Source organism: Hyperolius riggenbachi, chromosome 5 (genome assembly GCF_040937935.1).
Source record: "Hyperolius riggenbachi isolate aHypRig1 chromosome 5, aHypRig1.pri, whole genome shotgun sequence".
In the NCBI taxonomy this organism is placed as follows: Eukaryota; Metazoa; Chordata; class Amphibia; order Anura; family Hyperoliidae; genus Hyperolius; species Hyperolius riggenbachi.
This window is the reverse complement of record NC_090650.1, coordinates 380,296,362-380,316,684: the sequence shown is the minus strand read 5'-3', so window position 1 is coordinate 380,316,684 and position 20,323 is coordinate 380,296,362. Positions and strand designations below refer to the sequence as shown.

The following is a 20,323-nucleotide window of genomic DNA, read 5'->3' as shown; positions in this document are numbered from 1 at the left end:
TGGTATAACGGCACATAAATTATGATATATGCTATATTAAAAAGAGGTAGCTTACCTCTGTCACGAACTCATAGCCGGTATAAAATAAATCTTTTTGTAAAAGGCCGAGTAAACTGCAGACAACGCGTTTCACGGGTCTCAGCCCGCTTCCCCAGGTCAATAATAACAGATACACTGTAATGTGTCCTATATACGGCTAGCGCGCTTGCGAGTATAATTTCTCACAAATTTTTACTCCACATATAAACGATACTGGACCATCAGGTTCCTGTTTTCCCTCATTCTACAGGTTTAGGGACCCCCAATAGAGTTGAGGGAACCAGGGCTGTGGAGTCAGTACAAAAATCTTCTGACTCCTCCGTTTATGAAACCTCCCACTCCAGGTACCCAAAATTGCTCCGACTCCTCGACTCTGACTCCTTAGTCTAATTTTTACAAAAGCTATGGATTTGGTTTAAAAATCATCCGACTCTGACTCCCAACTCCTCGCTTTATTGAAACTACCGACTCCACAGCCCTGGAGGGAACATCCTGGCTGCCTGAACCACTACAGTAGTACATATCCTCTCATCTTTGGAAGTACTCGAGGAGGGTGGGAGATGTGGCCGACCTCCAGGTTGAATAATTTCAACAGGAGGACAGCGGTGAAGTGAGGGAAGGTGGAGAGGACTGGGAAGGCTCTACGGGAATCAGCGCCTTCCCTCCACATAAGTGAATGTCTTTTTTTTCCCAATCCACTGACCACTTTAAGTTTTACTTTTTAAAGTGTGATAAAAACCTTACGGGACATTCAATAAAAATGTGTTTGTCTACTTTTTATTACTCATTTAGATATCATATTTGCTTTTGTGATAGTAATATTATCTGTTTACACATTACAAGTTCCCAAAATACAGTTTATCTGCTCTAAAAACTGCCATTGCATTTTATTGCATAGCTGCTGTATTTATGGATTAAAATCTATCTAGTGATCACTTCTCAGCTCTTTCTGTTTCTCAGCTCTGGTTAGATCAAAATTGTTACAGCACCAATGGTCACAGTATGATGTGCAAGGATCCACTCTGGAGCACCGAGTATCAACAGCAATTTCTCAAGATCCGCACCATCAAAAAGTCTATCTTTATTGAAGTATCAAAATCATAAAAACATAATAAAACAGCGTGGAAAAATGACAGATGACGCACAGGCGTTTCGGACCTCCCAGTCCTTTTTCAAATCATCATAGACCCACACTGTGAGGATTTGAAAAAGGACTGGGAGGTCCAAAACGCCTGTGCGTCATCTGTCATTTTTCCACGCTGTTTTATTATGTTTTTATGATTTTGACACTTCAATAAAGATGGACTTTTTGATGGTGCGGATCTTGAGAAATTGCTGTTTACAGCTCAGTTGGCAGTTTGGGAATGTTTACTAAATGTATCTGACAAATGTAAACAAAAGATAATGTTATCACCTCTTCGGATGCGGCCAGAAGCTGCCCACTGAAGCAAGGAGCTTTCCACTGAAGAACAGAGTGCTGTGTTTAACTGTTTGAATGCAGTTCTGCTACACTTTTCTTTCTGTTTTTTTGTTTTGTTTTTGTGATAGATGTTATGCTGTAAATCTTTTAGGAAAAAAAAGAGGTTGAGTTTCATACCACTTCAAGTTGATTCATGTCATTTGTATATTAAGCTGACATTATTTTTGTTTTCCTGTTTGTACAGCTGAGAAGAAAAAATGGGGAAGAAGGATGCTTCAGCGACAAAAGCACCAGTTGATCAATACCGTAAACAGATAGGTAGGCTGTTGTCAATAATTTAAGGTCAATATAAAAGAGCCAGTCCATATCCTGTTATTGTCTGTCCTTTTAACAATGCCATTGTGAGAAGCCTTTGTGCATGACTTGCATGTCGTGTATATGTAACTAGGTTTCCATTAAGCACATTGCTTCTGTAAGTAATTGCAGGCAGGCATATGTAAGTGGCTCAATAATTCATTACTAATTAGCAGCCACGCCCACAATCAGAGTTCTCGTTGTTAATGATCTGCCTGCCATCCCTATGTCTGTGTAAGCATGGGAACATTGCACATAACTTAAAATAAACTAACTAATGAAATAACTTTTAATAAACTTTAACTTGTTTCCATGTCCTGTAAGTCAGAATCTGATTATAGCAGAATGGGGGAAAACATGTTTTGCCATAGTAATGGTCATCTTATTGTAACTAAACTTCCCAAATCCAGTCAGTGGCATGTCTAGAAGTCATTAGGCCTCATAAACTATTGAAATGGCTCTCTGCATTCTCTTTTGTTAATGTAAGGATGAGCACAGCACTCTCTGCAGGTAATTGTAGATGACACTAGAGGATTGGCCAACAGTACTCTCTGCAGTTGGTTACAGTGGACTCAATAGAAGTGGTCCACAGCACTGTTTGAAGTTAGTTACAGTGGGCACTAGAGGTGTGGTCCACAGCACTATCTGCAGTTAGTTACAGTGGACTGTAGAGGAGTGGTCCAGAGCACTATCTGCAGTTAGTTACAGTGGACTGTAGAGGAGTGGTCCAGAGCACTATCTGCAGTTAGTTACAGTGGACAGTAGAGGAGTGGTACACAGCACTCTCTGCAGTTAGTTACAGTGGACAGTAGAGGAGTGGTACACAGCACTCTCTGCAATTAGTTACAGTGGACAGTAGAGGAGTGGTACACAGCACTCTCTGCAGTTAGTTACAGTGGACAGTAGAGGAGTGGTACACAGCACTCTCTGCAATTAGTTACAGTGGACAGTAGAGGAGTGGTACACAGCACTCTCTGCAGTTAGTTACAGTGGACAGTAGAGGAGTGGTACACAGCACTCTTTGCAGTAAGTTACAGTGGACACTAGGGGAGTGGTCCACAGCACTCTCTGCAGTTAGTTACATTGGGCACTAGAGGAGTGGTCCACAGTACTCTCTTCAGTAAGTTACAGTGGACACTAGGGGAGTGGTCCACAGCACTATCTGTAGTTGGTTACAGTGGACAGTAGAGGAGTGGTCCACAGCACTCTCTGCAGTTAGTTACAGTGGACAGTAGAGGAGTGGTCCACAGCACTCTCTGCAGTTAGTTACAGTGGACAGTAGAGGAGTGGTACACAGCACTCTGCAGTTAGTTACAGTGGACACTAGAGGAGTGGTCCACAGCACTCTCTGCAGTTAGTTACATTGGGCACTAGAGGAGTGGTACACAGCACTCTCTGCAATTAGTTACAGTGGACAGTAGAGGAGTGGTACACAGCACTCTCTTCAGTAAGTTACAGTGGACACTAGGGGAGTGGTCCACAGCACTATCTGTAGTTGGTTACAGTGGACAGTAGAGGAGTGGTCCACAGTACTCTCTACAGTTGGTTACAGTGGACACTAGAGTGGTCCACAGCACTATCTGTAGTTGGTTACAGTGGACAGTAGAGGAGTGGTCCACAGTACTCTCTACAGTTGGTTACAGTGGACACTAGAGTGGTCCACAGCACTATCTGCAGTTAGTTACAGTGGACAGTAGAGGAGTGGTCCACAGCACTATCTGCAGTTAGTTACAGTGGACAGTAGAGGAGTGGTCCACAGCACTCTCTGCAGTTAGTTACAGTGGACAGTAGAGGAGTGGTACACAGCACTCTCTGCAGTTAGTTACAGTGGACAGTAGAGGAGTGGTACACAGCACTCTCTGCAGTTAGTTACAGTGGACAGTAGAGGAGTGGTACACAGCACTCTCTGCAGTTAGTTACAGACACGGTACTTTCTCTGGGAACTCAGTTTCCTCCTATATCCCAAAAACATACAGATAAGGTAATTGGCTTCCTCCTAAATTAGACTATGATGCATACACTACATGACATATACATAGACATATGAAGGACAGCCCCTCTGAAGGACAATAAAGTGACAAGACAATATACTCTGTACAGCGCTGTGGAAGATGTCGGTGCTATATAAATTCTAAATAATAATCTATAAATACTAAATAATAATAGGAGACAAATCCTGGACGTTAAAATGAACCAGAAATAATGTAAAAGCAATAATTCATAGATACCTTCCTCCAGCCCCCTACAGCCTGATCTGTCCCTCGCTGCTGTCCTCCGCCTACTGGATTATCAGCTATGGCTCCCGGTATGTGAGTCAGGGCTTATTGCGCATGAGCAGCCAGACTGTGCGCACTCGTCGCACTCCTCTGGGTAGAAGCGCTCTGCGCACTAGTACTGCGCAGGTACAGATTGCTGCAGGAGCAAGATGAGGTAGCATGTGCAGCCGAGTTGCGCATGCACCGACTGACCGAAGTTACCGGCACCCTAGTGGAGGATCCAGAAGGCGGAAGGATGGATCGATCAGGCTGAAGGGGGCTGGTGGGAAGCACCAGGTATGTATGATTTTTTTCTTTCAGGTCATCTCAGGTTCACTTTAACAAGTAGCAAAAGCATACGTCCTATAAACTTTAATTCCGAGTTATTACTAAATAGTTTCAGTAGTAATATCCTCCATATTGATTTTTGGACTTGTACACAGAGGTTTTCATACATGAAAGAGGTTTGTGAAATGCACATTCATGAATATAAAAGGGTTAGGCAGTCATTTTACCACAGTCAAATCTCTTATTCATGTAACCTGCAGCCTTGCCTAAATCTTCAAACAATCCTCTCCAGGCCAGGAAGAAAACACGAGACCCCATAGGAGATTCCTTTCTGTTCACTCCACAGAATTTCAAACTAAATAAAAATCTACAGAGTGCTGGGCTTGGTGGATGCTCAATAAAGAAGGTCGGAAAATGCTAGGCTGACAAAACTGAGAACATTTAATTGCTTGGGGATTTCCTTTACAGATCAAAACTTTTCAATGTTTGCAAGACCAGAGATCTAATTAATTTTCTGTTAACTCTTCGGAGTTGGTTGCAACTGGCAGTTCCTACCTCGGTTTAAAATATGGTGTTTATTTTAGTTCTGTTGGGAAATACACTATTTATTGTGTTTCTTTTAGATGCTACGCTGGATTTTGCGGAATTGAAATTTCCACATTTCCGATTGAAAATTGGTATTTCTGATCGGAAACTCAGAAAATAGAATTCGGAAATCAGATTTTTGGTGGAAATAACGCGTTACCACAACTCGATAGTTTTAGACCAATCACAGAACTCAGAAGCATTGGACCAATCGGGGTAGGAACACACTAGGCAGAAACGCTAGCGTTAAAGCGACACTTAAGTCAAACAAAAAAAAATGAGTTTTACTCACCTAGGGCTTCCAATAGCCCCCTGCAGCTGTCCGGTGCGGTGCCCTCGCCGTCTCCCTCCGATCCTCCTGGCCCCGCCGGCAGCCACTTCCTGTTTCAGTGACAGGAGCTGACAGGCTGGGGACGCGAGTGATTCTTAGTGTTCCCAGACACATTAGCACCCTCTATGCTGCTATATGGTACATGATATATGCTATAGCAGCATCGATGGCGCTAGTGTGTCCTGGAACGCGAAGAATCACTCGCGTCCCCAGCCTGTCAGCTCCTGTCACCGAAACAGGAAGTGGCTGCCAGCGGGGCCAGGAGGATCGGAGGGAGACGGCGAGGGCACCGGACAGCTGAAGGGGGCTATTGGAAGCCCCAGGTGAGTAAAACTCATTTTTTTTTTACTTAAGTGTCCCTTTAACGCCCATAATGTAAGTGAATGGGCAGCATGGAAAAAATGTTGTGTTCTGCAACGTGCGTTTTTGAACTGCAGAACTTGCTGCATATTTTTCCAAAATGCAATAAAACACATATAATGTATGTCAATAGTGACGCAGCAGTATAGCATTTTATTGTGTTTTTTTATTGCTTTTTATGTGTTTTTTTTTTTTTTACAAGTTTGATGTATTTCTGCTTCTTGTTGACTTCATAGTGATGAGCCAGAGAGGACATGATTTATCCTAGCCACATTCCCAAAAATTTGCGTAAAACGCACATCAGAAACGCATACAAAATGCACAAAAATGCACTTGCGATTCATATGTGCGAAACGCAAATGCAGTAAACCGAAAGCAAATCGCATGTGTGAAACGCAAACCCACTCAACGCGTACTTAATTACGACAAAAATGCATATGCAGCAAAACGCAACCTTTCACGCACTGCCTAGTGTGCACCCAACCTCATAGAATGTGGAAACAACTCGGTATTTGGCCAATCAGAGAATGCAAAAAATGGCCCAAAAAATTACTCCTTGGAAATTGGAATTTGTTGGAAATATCGCATTACAGAAACTTGGTAATTTCAGACCAGTCACAGAACTCAGAATCAGTGGACCAATCAGAAAATGCAGAAACAACTCGGAAGTATTTGGCCAATCAGAGAATCCAAAAAATGACCCCAAATAAGCTACTCAGAAATCAGAAATATGCGAAATCGGTAATCTGTTTTTTGACCTTCCCTAATGCCTGCATATTCCATAGCACCAGAAATGGACAGTGTGATGTTAGTAATTCCAGCCTGCATGCAAATTTAATGCAAATTGTATGCAGCACGGAATGGGGCAAATTACTTGCACTTCCTGGCGATTTTTGATTGGCCCAAGCTGCATAGAATTTGCATTGGGAGTGTTTTTAACATTTACTCTCATTGCACCAGTATTTGTATTTATAATGATGGGTGTATATAAGATATACATATATATATATATATATATATATATATATATATATATATATATATATATATATATATATATATATATATATATATATATATATATATATATATATATATATATATATATATATATATATATATATATATATATATATAATTTTTTTTTTCAATTAATAAGGCTTGTTTTCCTTATGTATTTAGCCCCTCCCCTGTGACATGCTGCCAAGGTATGGTACCAGTTGCAGTGCTAGTCATGCTGGGAGCTAATAAGCCTCTCTCTCCCTCTCTGCAGGACCTGAAAGAAAGGAAGGATGGAGATTTAAGGGAAAACAAACAGGGCTCAGAGAGCAGAGACCTGACAGCTCACAATCGCATCCACATGCCCCTCTAGAGCCCCCCTCCTGGATCTTTCTTTTTATCTTTATTAAAAATAAGTATACTTAGGGTCACACAGTGTCGTTGTTAGACAAGTGTCGTAGTTAGACACTCCCACAGCTATTAATCACTTATCTCTAACTGGACACATAAATACGTCCAGTTTGCGCCTCAGTAAATCGGTCTGGATGCATATATGCATCCAGTGTTGTTGCGGCGTGAGTGCACGCTCTCCCGCCGCTCTTTCATGGTGGGATTTACATTTCGACGCGTGATGAAGGGGAACATGCGTCCCCCAATCGAAGGAGTGTAAATGAATAAACCTGCCTCGAATGACGTGGCATGTTCATTCATAAAAGTGAAACTAAAAAATGTAGTTACAAAAATGATCGAACACTTCCTGGTAACTTTTAGAATAGTGTATATGCCATCTAGTGGCTAAAGTAAAAAAATTAAACGTTTAATAGTTATTTAAATCTTGTATTTTAAATTTTACACTTTTTTGTGATAGTGGTCCTTTAAGCATATTCAGGTGGGAGGGGCTGGAGAAAGCAGCTGGCTGGCAATTAAAGGGGCACTATGGCGAAAAATTGTAAAATTTAAATATGTGCAAGCATATACAAATAAGAAGTACGTTTTTTCCAGAGTAAAATGAACCATAAATTACTTTTTCTCCTATGTTGCTGTCACAGTAGATATTAGAAATCTGACAGAAGTGACAACTTTTTGCCTAGTCCATCTCTTCATGGGGGATTCTCAGGGATTTATTTATTTTCAAAAGCACTTAGTGAATAGCAGTTGCTCTGTCTAACTGCCAAAAAACTGTGTAGGGAGCAGGAAACGTGGCCAGCATCATTGCTTAAATCCTTTTTAGGGAATATCTTTATAAAGAATAAAAGCCTTGCTGAGAATCCCCTATGAAAAAATGGACTAGTCCAAAACCTGCCGCTTCTGTCGGATTTCTACTACCTACTGTAAGTGACAGCAACATAGAAGAAAAGTAATTTATGGCTCATTTTACACCAGAAAAAAATGTACTTCTTATTTGTCTATGTTTGCACATATTTTGCATTTTAAAATGTTTCGCTATAGTGCCCCTTTAACACATGCCAAACAGCATACTGTATAGAGGTACACTTTGCCAGACAGCAGACCTAAAAATGGCTATATCCTGGCAACTGGCTCTGAATTTACAAAGCATAGGGGAATTTGCTTCCAAAATGGGGTTCAACCCAATTAGATTTAGCGCTGGGATCCTGTAATACCCAAAATAGGCAGCTTTGTACATTTACTGATATTAAAAAATATACCAGGTTTGCTTCAAGGTCTGACTCCTGTAGATGTGGTCGGTCTGCAGCAGGTCAGGTCATCAAGTTCCTGGCTCCAGTAATTCAATCAGCCTGTCTATAGCTCTCTACGCTTGCGGTTCATTTTGCTCAGCTATCAGAGGCTGAGTGGTAATCGGACAGAAACCTGTATTTTTATTTTTTCTGTGAGTGTTTTAGTTTTCATTTTTTCTTTTTTTTTAAATGTTGTCACTAATGGCATTAATATATCTTTTCCCCGCATAGCTGGAGACTGAACGCTGGGAACATTTTGTTTGCCTCTTAGGTACAGCCAATTGATTATCTACCAGCCATTAAATGTAATATGTCAACTTGAAGCTTCTAGCACGTTGTGGATCCTAAACGAAAGTTGTTCTCGAGCACTTAATGTTGTGTAAAATGATGTGCTTCTGCAAATGCATTATTACTGTCGCACTGTCCCATTTCCCGTGATTGAGAAATGTCCACTTACTTTGTGCCGTTCCATATGAATAACGTGTAGATCTCCTTTTCAATTAATCCATTTTGAGGGTGCAGCGGTAGATGTACCCGAACAGCTATAATCAAAACAAACTTCTGCTCATCCTTGTAGAGCGCACTGATGCTGGTTTGTCAACGATTTGTCTGCTAATGTGCAGCTGAACACAAAACTATGGCAGAGAAATGTTAAGAAGCATATTCACTATGGTGATCATTATCCTAATATGGATGAAAATATCTCTCTGAGGTCAGCTAATGTAGCAAAGCTGTGTTCTTCTTCTCTGAAAACAGCTTCTTCAGGAAGGTAAACATTAGTCCTGATATACATGAGCGATGTGCCTGCCAATAGCTTTGGGGAGTTTATCTACTTTAACTACTTGCCGACTGCTCCACGCCAATTGGCGTAAGCAGTGCGGCAGCCCCAGGAACGCTCTACGCCGATTGGCGTGATCGGCCGTCTATGGGGCTAGCAGGAGATCGCGCGCACGCTGCACGCGCATCTCCTGCTTGGGGGGTGGAGCTCCGCCCCGCCTTCAGTCTCCGAGCGGCGATTGCAGCTTGGGAGAGCGCTGCGATCAGCAGAAGCGCTGTACTGGGGACAGCTGTATGACACGGCTGTCCCCCTGGGTGACACAGAAGCGATTGGCGGTGATAGGCTAAAGCCTATCACAGCCGATCACAGTGATTGGCTGACTGGGGGACGGAGGGGGGGAGAGAACACATTTAAAGAAATATGGTTTTTTTTATTTAAAAAAAATAAATAAAAACATTTACATAATAAATAAATAAATAAATAAACATAGGGGGAGTGATCAGACCCCACCAACAGAGAGCTCTGCTGGTGGGGGGGAAAGGGGGGGGGGGGGCGAATCACTTGTGTACTGTGTTGTGCGGCCCTGCAGCTTTGCCTTAAAGCTGCAGTGGCCCAATTAAGTAAAAATGGCCTGGTCACTAGGGGGGTTTAACACCGCAGTCCTCAAGTGGTTAAGTGGGATAAAACTCTAACATAACATTCAATAAAAATGTGTTTTCCCTACCTTTTTATTACCTCACAGTTATCATGTTTGCTTTTATGCACAAGTAATATTGTCTGTTTACAAATTACAAGTTCCCAAAGTACAGTTTATGTGTTCTGAAAGCTGTGATTTCCTTTTATTTCACAGCTGCTGTATTTATATATTAAAATCTATCTAGTGATCACTTCTCGGCTCTTTCTGCTTCTCTGCTCCGTTTCGGCAATTTGCTAATGTTGACTAGAGGAATCTGACAAAGGAATGTAAACAAATTATCACCTATTCCGACAAGGCCAGAAGCTTTCTACTGAAGAACAAAGTGTTGTGTTTAACTGTTTGAATGCTGTTCTGCTACAATTTTTTTTTTTGTTAGTAGATTTTATGCTGTACATAATCTTTTAGGCAAAGAGGAAATGCTGAGTTTCATACGACTTTAAAGTGTACCTGAAGGGAAAAATAAAGTGCCCTCCTTGTGTACTTGCCTCAGCAGAGTGAAGCCTCTAGATAATCCAGTGGATTCCACCACCCTCCTCGCCTCCACCGATCCAACGCTGGGACTCTCCAAACTTGTTCAACAAGGGCATCTATCCAGCGCTCCTGTCTGCTGCCACACTTACTAGGTGCAGGGCGCCACACGCCAGCGCAATAGCACAGAGCCGATGAAGCTCTGTTTTTTCTGACGAACTAGAGCAGGCTCTATGCTACTGCGCAGGCGTAAGGCACCCTGCGCAGTGCGGCTGAGCTTGTTCACGGGCAGGATTGCAGCCACAAACTTCAAGAGGGTCTTAGGGTCCAGCGGTGGTCAGGAAGTGGGAAGCTCCTGGTGGTAAGCCTTACTGAGATAAGTATCTGAATTTCTTTCCCATTAAAGAGAATCTGTAACTTTAAAAAGTGCCTCTGGGGGGTACTTACCTCGGGAGGGGGAAGCCTCTGCATCCTATTGACCGGTGGTCTCGCTGGGCCACTCCGAATAGCGGCCATGTAAATATTTATCTTCCCGGCTCCAGCGCAGGTGCAGTAGTGGCTCTCGGCTCAGAATCGGGTGAAAATAGCCAATCCCGGTTGGGTCCGCTCTACTGCACAGGTGTCTGCACCACAGCCTGACAAATTGTCGGCTGTGGCTTACGAGGGGCACAGCGAGACCACAGTGGGATGCAGGAGGACAGGGGAAGAATCGTTAGGCTCCCCCGAGGTAAGTACCCCCCAGGGGCACTTTTTTAAAGTTACAGCGTCTCTTTAATTTATCGTTACAGATTTACTCTAAGGGCTGTTGCTAGGCAGGAAGTTTGTCACTTGGGATGCATGTGCACCACGCCGCGCTCCTGACGTGCCCACAGATTGCCCATTGACTTGCATTACTGTTGAAGGCAAGGATCATAGGGTAATGCGCTGCAGCCTTTGCATCGGGATTGCAGTGATTTGGATTCTTCCGCCGTACCGTATTGCGTGAAGTATGCCCGTCTCCATGGCCCATGCAGCGGGGATGCAGTGGGGAAGAGTAAGCAGCGTGCAAGTGTGTAAAAGGGCTTAGGTGTAATTGCTTCGATAACTTAAATATACTTAATTGCCAAAGACTATTCTCAGACCAACATTGCAGCTGTAATGCTGAATGGATCTGAGAACCTCATTTCTTCCTGTTCTGACGTGAAGCAGATGGGTCGGGTGCTGAGTTTCTTAGAGGAGCTGCAAGCCATACTATCTCAGAAGTGCATTGTCTCAGCATGAGAAGTATTGGCCAATCAGAGAGGAACAGAGGGGTGAGAGGGGAAAATGGGAGGGAAAGAAGCTTCAGCTAATCAGGCTGCATTAGTTATGTCTGAGGGAAAAGTAAAGAAGAAAAAAAGAAAACCCAGCCTGCCTTGCAACTTCCTTTGTGCGGCAGATGTATTAAATAAGAGCCAGGAAAACTGGGGACTGATGTTTTATGGAGAAGAAAAGTAAGAGTGATTTTTAACTTTTGGGTTGCCTGGTTAGCATCCTTATTACTTGCTTACAAGATAAAAATAAAGAATTGATTTTTGCTTTTATGCCTGACACTTACACTTTATTATATTGTCTATGGTTGTTTGGGAGTGCTGGCTTTGTCTGTGGGATGTTTGCATGAGCCCACATTATTGGCAGTCACCTGTCACTAAAATTATCACAAATGTTTACCAGCAGTAGAACTTATTGACACCATGATCGGTTCAGGCTGAAGTAGAGAGCGATGGTGATAGGTAAGCATTGGTTAGGAGATAGGGTCATGGTACATCAGTTTTAAAGGGAGTCTGAAGCGGATTTAAAAAAAAAACAGTACCTAAGTAGAGGGAAGAGTCTAGGTCCTATAAAGCCTTCCTGTTCTCCTTCCAGTGTCCTCGTTCCCCCGCAGGCTCCCCCGTTTGCAGTCCACGACCGTGTCCACATAGGAAAAATGAAGGAAGGAAGAAGGGCTCAAAACATGTATAGAAACCGTATTATCTTTGCACTGTTGTGCTAAAAAGCATTACTTTTTCAAACCACAAATTAAACCATCATAGCTGCAGCTGGTTAGATTAATTGAACAAGATGCAAATCCACCAAAGTACGAAAAAACTCATTAAATTGTGGTTAGTCCTGCCTGCTGTGTTTTGTAGACCACACTATTATTGTACCACATTAATTACTATAAGATAGTTGTCAAAATTAAGCCACTCAGAATCCTTTCCATTTTTTTCTACAGTAAATGAAAACCTGTGATTCAATGAATGTGCATGTGCAAGAGAAAACCTGTTAAAACCTTCATTAATGGTTCCATTAAAACTTTGGTGTTTTTTCTTTTACCAAGAGCAACCGCGTAGATAGGTGTGAATTGCTAATTGTGCTGTGAGCCAGATGTACTCTTTTCTTTGTAGTGAGTTGTTTGGCTATCTCTGCATATGATTGTAGAGCTATTACAGGAAAATAAGGACAAGAGGCTGTGTATAATATACAAATGTGGTCAAATTTGTTGGCACCCTTACAACTCATTGAAAAAGATTTTTGTGCAGCCAGAAAAGGCAGTTACTGTATTTTTTTGGACCAATAAGGCTCTCCTAACCATAAAACACATATAGGTTTAGAGGGAAAAATCAAGAGGAAAAAATAATACCGAACCTGGTGCGTCGATGATGCAGGGACATCTTGTGGACTTTTCCCCTGGAAACCGTCTATCTCTTGAAGCCGTCTAACACCCAGCATTTCAACTTTGCTTTAATAGATTGCTTACAGCTTAAAAACTATTATGCCATATTTTTTTTTAAGCAGAAATTCACTGAATAGTTAAAACTCAGCATTTTAGTGCTGTATTCAGCTAGGATTCCACTTCCGAGTTGAGATTTAGATACAAATGCATCATGTTTGGAATGTAAATAAACTCGCCCGTCTGGGAAGCCCTCTGTGCTCTCTGAGAGACTTTTTTTTATTTACATTCCAAACATGCTACATTTGTATCTAAATCTCAGCAGCAGAATCCTAGCTAAATACAGCACTAATATGCTGAGTTTTAACTATTCAGTGAATTTCTGCTTGGCATAATAGTTGTAAGCAATCTATTAAAGCAAAGTTGAAATGCTGGGTGTTAGACCACTTTAAGTTAGGGTGGTCCACATTTGTCAGGTTCCAGATCGTATCCGTGTCAAACCGATCCGGTTTTCTGAAAAACTAATCCATTTGACCTGGATGTGATCTGGATGGTAGGGCACATTCTGTGTCCACCGCTCATCCCGCCACTTGTCTCACCGCTCATTCCCTTCCACAGCCTGGAGGCCAGCAGAAGTGTGGTTTTCCATAGGCTGCAGCAGGCCAATTCTGCCTAGCAACAGGGAGAATTTTCATTGGTTCAACATTCTCTCTGTTGCTGGTCTATTGCAGCCCAATGGAGAACCCGGGCTCAGAATGGACTGAGCGGTGGTGATGGACGGTGGGAAACGGGCGTATGACATCACGAAGGGATGCGGCCGAAATGGGCAACGCGGATGCAGCGATTAGCCTGGTGAGAGCGGGCAGTGTCTGTTCTCATAGGCTTGCATTGGACACGTTTTCCCGTCCAGTCCGGGAAAAAGTGTGAAATCCAGACTCTGACGTTTTCTTTCTGTGCAACATGGATCCGGTGCGATCTGTGCTTCTGCATGAGTGAGAGTGGGTCCTATTTTTAACATAGGATCCGCTTCCAGCGTTTCTGCAGAGCTTTAAATACGTATCCCATGGTTACGTTTTTAAAACGAGTGTGAACTGGCCCTTTCACTGCTTCCTACACCCCCATCAACGCTAATCCCCATGAATCACTGCCTACACTAAACTAAAGGTATGTTCCTAGGCAGCGATCTGAGAGTGCTTGTGTTCAGGTGCTGCTGCCGGTATCAAAGTGCAAATGCTGTAGGGAGACAGAAAAGGGGACAGGGCACACTGAGCGAACGGGACAGCATATTTTGTTAGCCCTACTTGAAAAAAATCTAGCCCCACTGGCTCACTGTGAAGTTGGAAATGCCGCTTCTCCACCGCTAACCTTACTGGAAACACTCTTCCAAGCTTGTAGCAGGAATCAAAGTGTCAGGACCTCCATTTGGCAATAACTCTACCTACTGCAGACAGCCACTGACATCACACCCAATCCCCGGCAAAAGAGGCATACAACAAACTTGCTGGACACCCATACAAGTACCTCCAGCCACCATATTTTGTGAGATAATTGGGGCTGCTGTTGGAAGCCATTTACTGTCAGGAAAGTGTTTTATGGCTGTAATTGCTTATCAGTGAGGGTTATGCCATAGTCTGACCCAGTCCGACCCGGACAGAAACTGTTACTATCATACCTGAGATTTAAGGGGAACTTCAGCCTAAACAAACATACTGTCATCAAGTTACATTAGTTATGTTAATTAGGATAGGTAATATAATCTCTTACTCGCCCTGTTTTAAAAGAACAGGCAAATGTTTGTGATTCATGGGGGCAGCCATCTTTTTGGTTGAAAGGAGGTGACAAGGAGCATGAGACACAGTTCCAACTATCCTGTGTCCTGATTACCCCTCCCAGCTACACACACTAGGCTTCAAATGTCAAATTCAAAATGTAAAAAAAAAAATTTGCACCAAAACAGCAGAACGAGAACAACAAAATCAGATATCCCATCATGCTTTGCACAGCATCAGGGGGAAAAAGCCCGGGCAGTTTTCTTCTGTGCAGCTAAAAATGAGGCTTAGATAAGAGAAACAAAGTTATGATGCTGTGAAAATGTTAAAGGGAAGGTTCAAGCAAAAAAAAAAAATGAGTTTTACTTACCTGGGGCTTCTACCAGCCCCATGTAGCCATCCTGTGCCCTTGTAGTCACTCACTGCTGCTCCAGTCCCCCGCTGGCAGCTTTCTGACCTCGGAGGTCAGGGCCACATTGCATACATTTTTACGCATTCCAGCTAGTGCAGGAACAAAAATTTACGCGTTGCACCACTAACGCGTAAAAATGTATGCGTTAATGTTCCTGCACTAGCGGGAATGTGTAAAAATGTACGCAATTCGGCCCTGACCTCCGAGGTCAGAAAGCTCCCAGCGGGGGACTGGAGCAGCAGTGAGTTACTACGAGGGCACAGGATGGCTGCATGGGGCTGGTAGAAGCCCCAGGTAAGTGAAACTCATTTTTTTTTTTTTGCTTGGACCTTCCCTTTAAAGAAACACCAAGCCTTTTCAGTGCTGCTAAGTCGATTTTTAGTCCGGAGGTTCACTTTAACTCTTTCAGGCAGAGAAAGAAAAAAAGGAACACAACATAGTCATTTCTGTGCTTGCCACTGTATATACACATATCTATCTCATTATGTCACATCACCTCGGTTGTCCTTTAAACTAAATGGCCCATATGCAATTCACTTTTTTTTTCTTTGGTGAAAAAAATTAAACCACCAGGAAGCAAGAAAATACTGAGAATAATTTTGATAAGACTTTTTCACCTACTTTTTGGTACTTTTTCAATTGCAAAGTGCTGAAAAGGCAGTTAAAGAGGAACTCCAGTAAAAATAATGTAATCAAAAAAGTGCTTCATTTTTACAATAATTACGTATAAATGATTTAGTCAGTGTTTGCCCATTGTAAAATCTTTCCTCTCCCTGATTTATATTCTGACATTTATAACATGGTGACATTTTTACTGCTGGCAGGTGAGGTCAGTGGAAGGAGTTGTTGCTTGCTTCTTTTTGGCCAGTTGTATTTGCCACAGTGCAACAAGGCTCCCACCGTGTGATGTCAGAACCATGGTCCTGACATCACACTGTGGGAGGGGTTTCACCACAATATTAGCAATACAGGCCCCCCTGATGATCCGTTTGTGAAAAGGAAAAAAATTTCTCATGGGAAAGGGGGTATCAGCTACTGATTGGGATGGAGTTCAATTCTTGGTTATGGTTTCTCTTTAAGTGTTAATTGATTATATTTAGTGACTCGAGCAGCTCCTTACTACTAAGCAGTGTCTTGATTTTCCACTAGACAGAAGTTCTCCATTAAATTAATGTAGCTTACATCTTCTTAAACAATGTTGTTGAGAGCACTGTTTGGTAATATATTAGCTGCCTCTAACATGCTCAGTTAAGAAATAGGTCTGGAATGTATTGGAAATTAAATTACACATAAGTATATTAATAGAGTGGGGTTCGATATAATGGATTGAGTGCTATAGCCACTCTTATATATACTGTTAGAATTATCACATTGGCCCTTGGATGCGTACCAAGATGAATTCCCAGTGCTAGTAGAATTCTACTGCAGCATTCCTTCTCGTTTTATGATGCTAAATGAACTGTTGTAGGCTGCTTAGTCTTCTCTGTGTAGTGCAATAATATTTATTCCTTACATTCAGGGCATCCTACCCCTTTTATGGAAAGAAAATATGGAAATAATAATACTTCAAGCAAAGATATTAACATTACATTGATATAGCTGAAACACATTTAAAGCAAACCTGAAGTGAAAATAAACTTATGAGATAATGAATTGTATGTGTAGTACAGTTAAGAAACAGAACATTTTTTTCTGTTAAAAATAGAACATTAGTAGCAAAGAAAAGAGTTTCATTTCGTTTTCCAGTACAGGAAGAGTTAAAAACACTCAATTGTTATCTATGCAAATGAGTGTCTCTGAGCTATTTGACCCACTGGGTGGAATACAGTCCTGTTTTCTGAAGCACTTAAACGGCCAAGAAACGGGGAGAGACAGCTTGAGATAAGGTTTTACTGCAAGAAAGTTTAAAGCGTCATTATTTCTGCTTTGTTTTATAGCTTAAAGGGCAGAGTGTGGTCTTAAAACTGCAACTGTGAGTATAATGCTAGGTTATTAAAAAAAAAAAAAAAAACCTACGGTATATAATTGAAAATAAAAATATGAGACTCCTTTTCTTTGCTATTAATGTTCTATTCATTATCTGTACTACACATACAATTTATTATATCATCCTTTTTTTTCGCTTGAGGTTTGCTTTAAGCCCTGTACACACTTGTGACAGAGGTTGCCTAATGCTATTATTCAGGGTCATTTTGGGTGCCTTTGCCAAGTGTTTGCAGTTGCCCCCCTATGCCCACTGACAATGCCCACTGACAACTAGTTGGCAGTTGGACATGCTCAAAAATCACCCCCACTCACGATTCTGCAGATAATTGTAGGCTACAACAATTAAAGTACATCTGTGAGTTTTGGGGGAGGGAAAAAACAAAAACGTACTTTGGGGAGGGGTAAGCATCTGAATCCTTCAGAGGCTTCCCCAGTCTTCTGCCACCAAACCATTTGTGACCCCCGAAGTGTGGCCGCCCTGCACCTGCGCACTAGCATGAACCCGCCCTGGCTTTGGTAGAAAAAGCCGAGCCCAGTCGGGTCCATGCTACTGCTACCTCTGTATCCCACACTGTGCATTGTCTACCACTGTATACTGCATCACGCATTGCTTCCTCTGTACCCCACACTGCACATTGTCTTCCTCTGTATTCTGCACCACGCATTGTCTTCCTCTGTATTCTGCACCACGCATTGTCTTCCTCTGTATCCTGCACTGTACATTGTCATCCTCTGTATTCTGCACCACGCATTGTCTTCCTCTGTACCCCGCACTGTACATTGTCATCCTCTGTATTCTGCACCACGCATTGTCTTCCTCTGTACCCCGCACTGTACATTGTCATCCTCTGTATTCTGCACCACGCATTGTCTTCCTCTGTATCCTGCACCACGCATTGTCTTCCTCTGTACCCCGCACTGTACATTGCCATCCTCTGTATTCTGCACCACGCATTGTCTTCCTCTGTACCCCGCACTGTACATTGTCATCCTCTGTATTCTGCACCACGCATTGTCTTCCTCTGTACCCCGCACTGTACATTGTCATCCTCTGTATTCTGCACCACGCATTGTCTTCCTCTGTACCCCGCACTGTACATTGTCATCCTCTGTATTCTGCACCATTCTGCAAATGTTACCTCATACATTAACTTCTGTGAGAATCGCTGTATTCCAACGAAAACCTTTAAACTCTACCCTAACGACAAACCGTGGTTCTCAAAAAAACTACGGAAACTGCGCAGAAGCAAGGAGGACGCGCACAAGTCAGGCAACCGTGATGAATACAGAAGGGCAAGGAATGACCTGAACAGAAAACTGAGAGCTGCCAAGAAGAGCTATGCAGATAAACTGGAACAGAACCTCTCCTCTAACGACTCACGAGCTGTGTGGAAAGGGCTCAAGGCCGCCACTAACTATAAGCCCCCCCCCCCCGCGCAGCATGCAACACCGAGCGCTGTGCTCGCCGAGAATCTCAGCGAATTTTACTGTAGATTTGAGAACCAGACTCCCCCAGAGCCACGAGGACCTCCACCCCTCCCTGCCTCTGAGACCCCGAGAACAAACTCGCCCCCTCCACCGGTGAACGAGGCTGATGTTCTGCAACACTTGTTAAGGCTAAATGTCAGGAAAGCCTCTGGCCCGGACGGTGTGTCACCAGCCTGCCTGAAAACCGGCGCTCGACAGCTCGCCCCTATTCTTTCCTCTATCTTCAACAAGTCCCTTCGGAGCGGTAAAGTCCCTGCTTGCTTTAAGAGGTCCACCATCATCCATGTCCCCAAAAAGCAGGGTGTCGCCGACCTTAACAACTTCAGGCCCGTGGCACTTACATCAGTCATCATGAAGGTTCTTGAAAGTATGGTGCTCCCCCTCCTCAAGCTCGCCACTGAGGCCCTGCTGGATCAGCACCAGTTCGCATACAGAGCAAACAGGTCCACCGACGACGCCATCAATATCTGCCTGGAGCTTATCCATGAACACCTGGACAAACCCGGCACGTACGCCAGGATCCTCCTCCTGGACTTCAGCTCAGCGTTCAATACCATCAGCCCCAAAATACTTCAGGAGAACCTTGCCGCACTCGGGGTCCACCCCACTCTGCGCCTGTGGATCATGGACTTCCTCACCAACAGATCCCAGGCCGTTAAGCTAGGCACCATCTCCTCTCAACCTCGGATTACAAATACAGGAGCACCTCAAGGGTGTGTCCTGTCGCCATTCCTGTTCTCCCTGTATACGAACGCCTACAGATCCACAGCGGACTTTGTCAAAGTGATCAAATTTGCTGACGACACCACCATCGTCGGCCTCATCACCAAAAAATGATGAGGAAGCGTACCGCCACCAGGTTGAGAGCATCTGCCACTGGTGCAGGGTGAACGGGCTGGTCCTAAACACGGCAAAGACTGTTGAGATGATTGTTGATTTTAGGAAGCACGCCAACCCCCCTCCTCCAATCCGTATTGATGACAAAGAAGTTGAAAGAGTTCCCTGTGTCCGACTTCTGGGCACAATCATCTCCAACGACCTGAAATGGAAGGCAAACACCTCCACCACCCAGAGGAAAGCCCAGCAGAGGTTATTCTTTCTCCGCCAACTGAAGAAGTTCGGTATGTCCCCAAAACTTCTGACCAACTTCTACTCCGCTACGATTAACTCTGTCCTCTGCTCTTCCATCCTAGTCTGGTATGCCAGCTCCTCCGCTAGCGACAGACACAAATTACAGAGAGTCATCAGATCAGCAGAGAGAATCATCGGTAAACTGCTACCTGCTCTGGACCTCCTCTACCACTCAAGGCTGCGCTCCAGAGCTTTGAGGATTGCAAATGACCCCTCACACCCAGGAAACCGGTTATTCAGCCAGCTCCCTTTGGGCCGGAGGTATCGGTCCATCTACACCAGGACCACCAGACACAGAAACAGCTTCTTCTCCTCAGCTGTGAACTCACTGAACTCTCTCCACGCACTCCCCACTATAACGTGATTTTGTAATTCTAGAAGAATTGCGCGTTTTTTTTTTCGATTGTATGCATGCTTTCTCTGTATGTAATGTGTGATATAGTGTTGTTGATCCTTCTGATGTTTTCTGTGTGCCCTATCCTGCTTTCTCTGTATGTAAATGTGTGATATAGTGCTGTTGATCCTTCTGATGTATTCTGTGTGCCCTATACTACTTGCATCCTGTACGTGCCAAAACCAATTCCGGGCACGACCC

The 20,323-nt window shown here is 43.3% G+C and overlaps 1 protein-coding gene across 1 annotated transcript in view; it reads left to right on the top strand.

Moving 5' to 3' along the window:
* TRIQK (triple QxxK/R motif containing) overlaps positions 1-20,323 on the top strand; it is a 167,404-nt gene that overhangs the window by 74,124 nt on the left and 72,957 nt on the right. The window contains exon 3 of the mRNA XM_068237642.1: positions 1,704-1,777. Within this exon, the coding sequence (XP_068093743.1) occupies positions 1,717-1,777 (61 nt within the window). The 5' untranslated portion in view covers positions 1,704-1,716. The remainder of the gene's footprint in view (positions 1-1,703; positions 1,778-20,323) is intronic.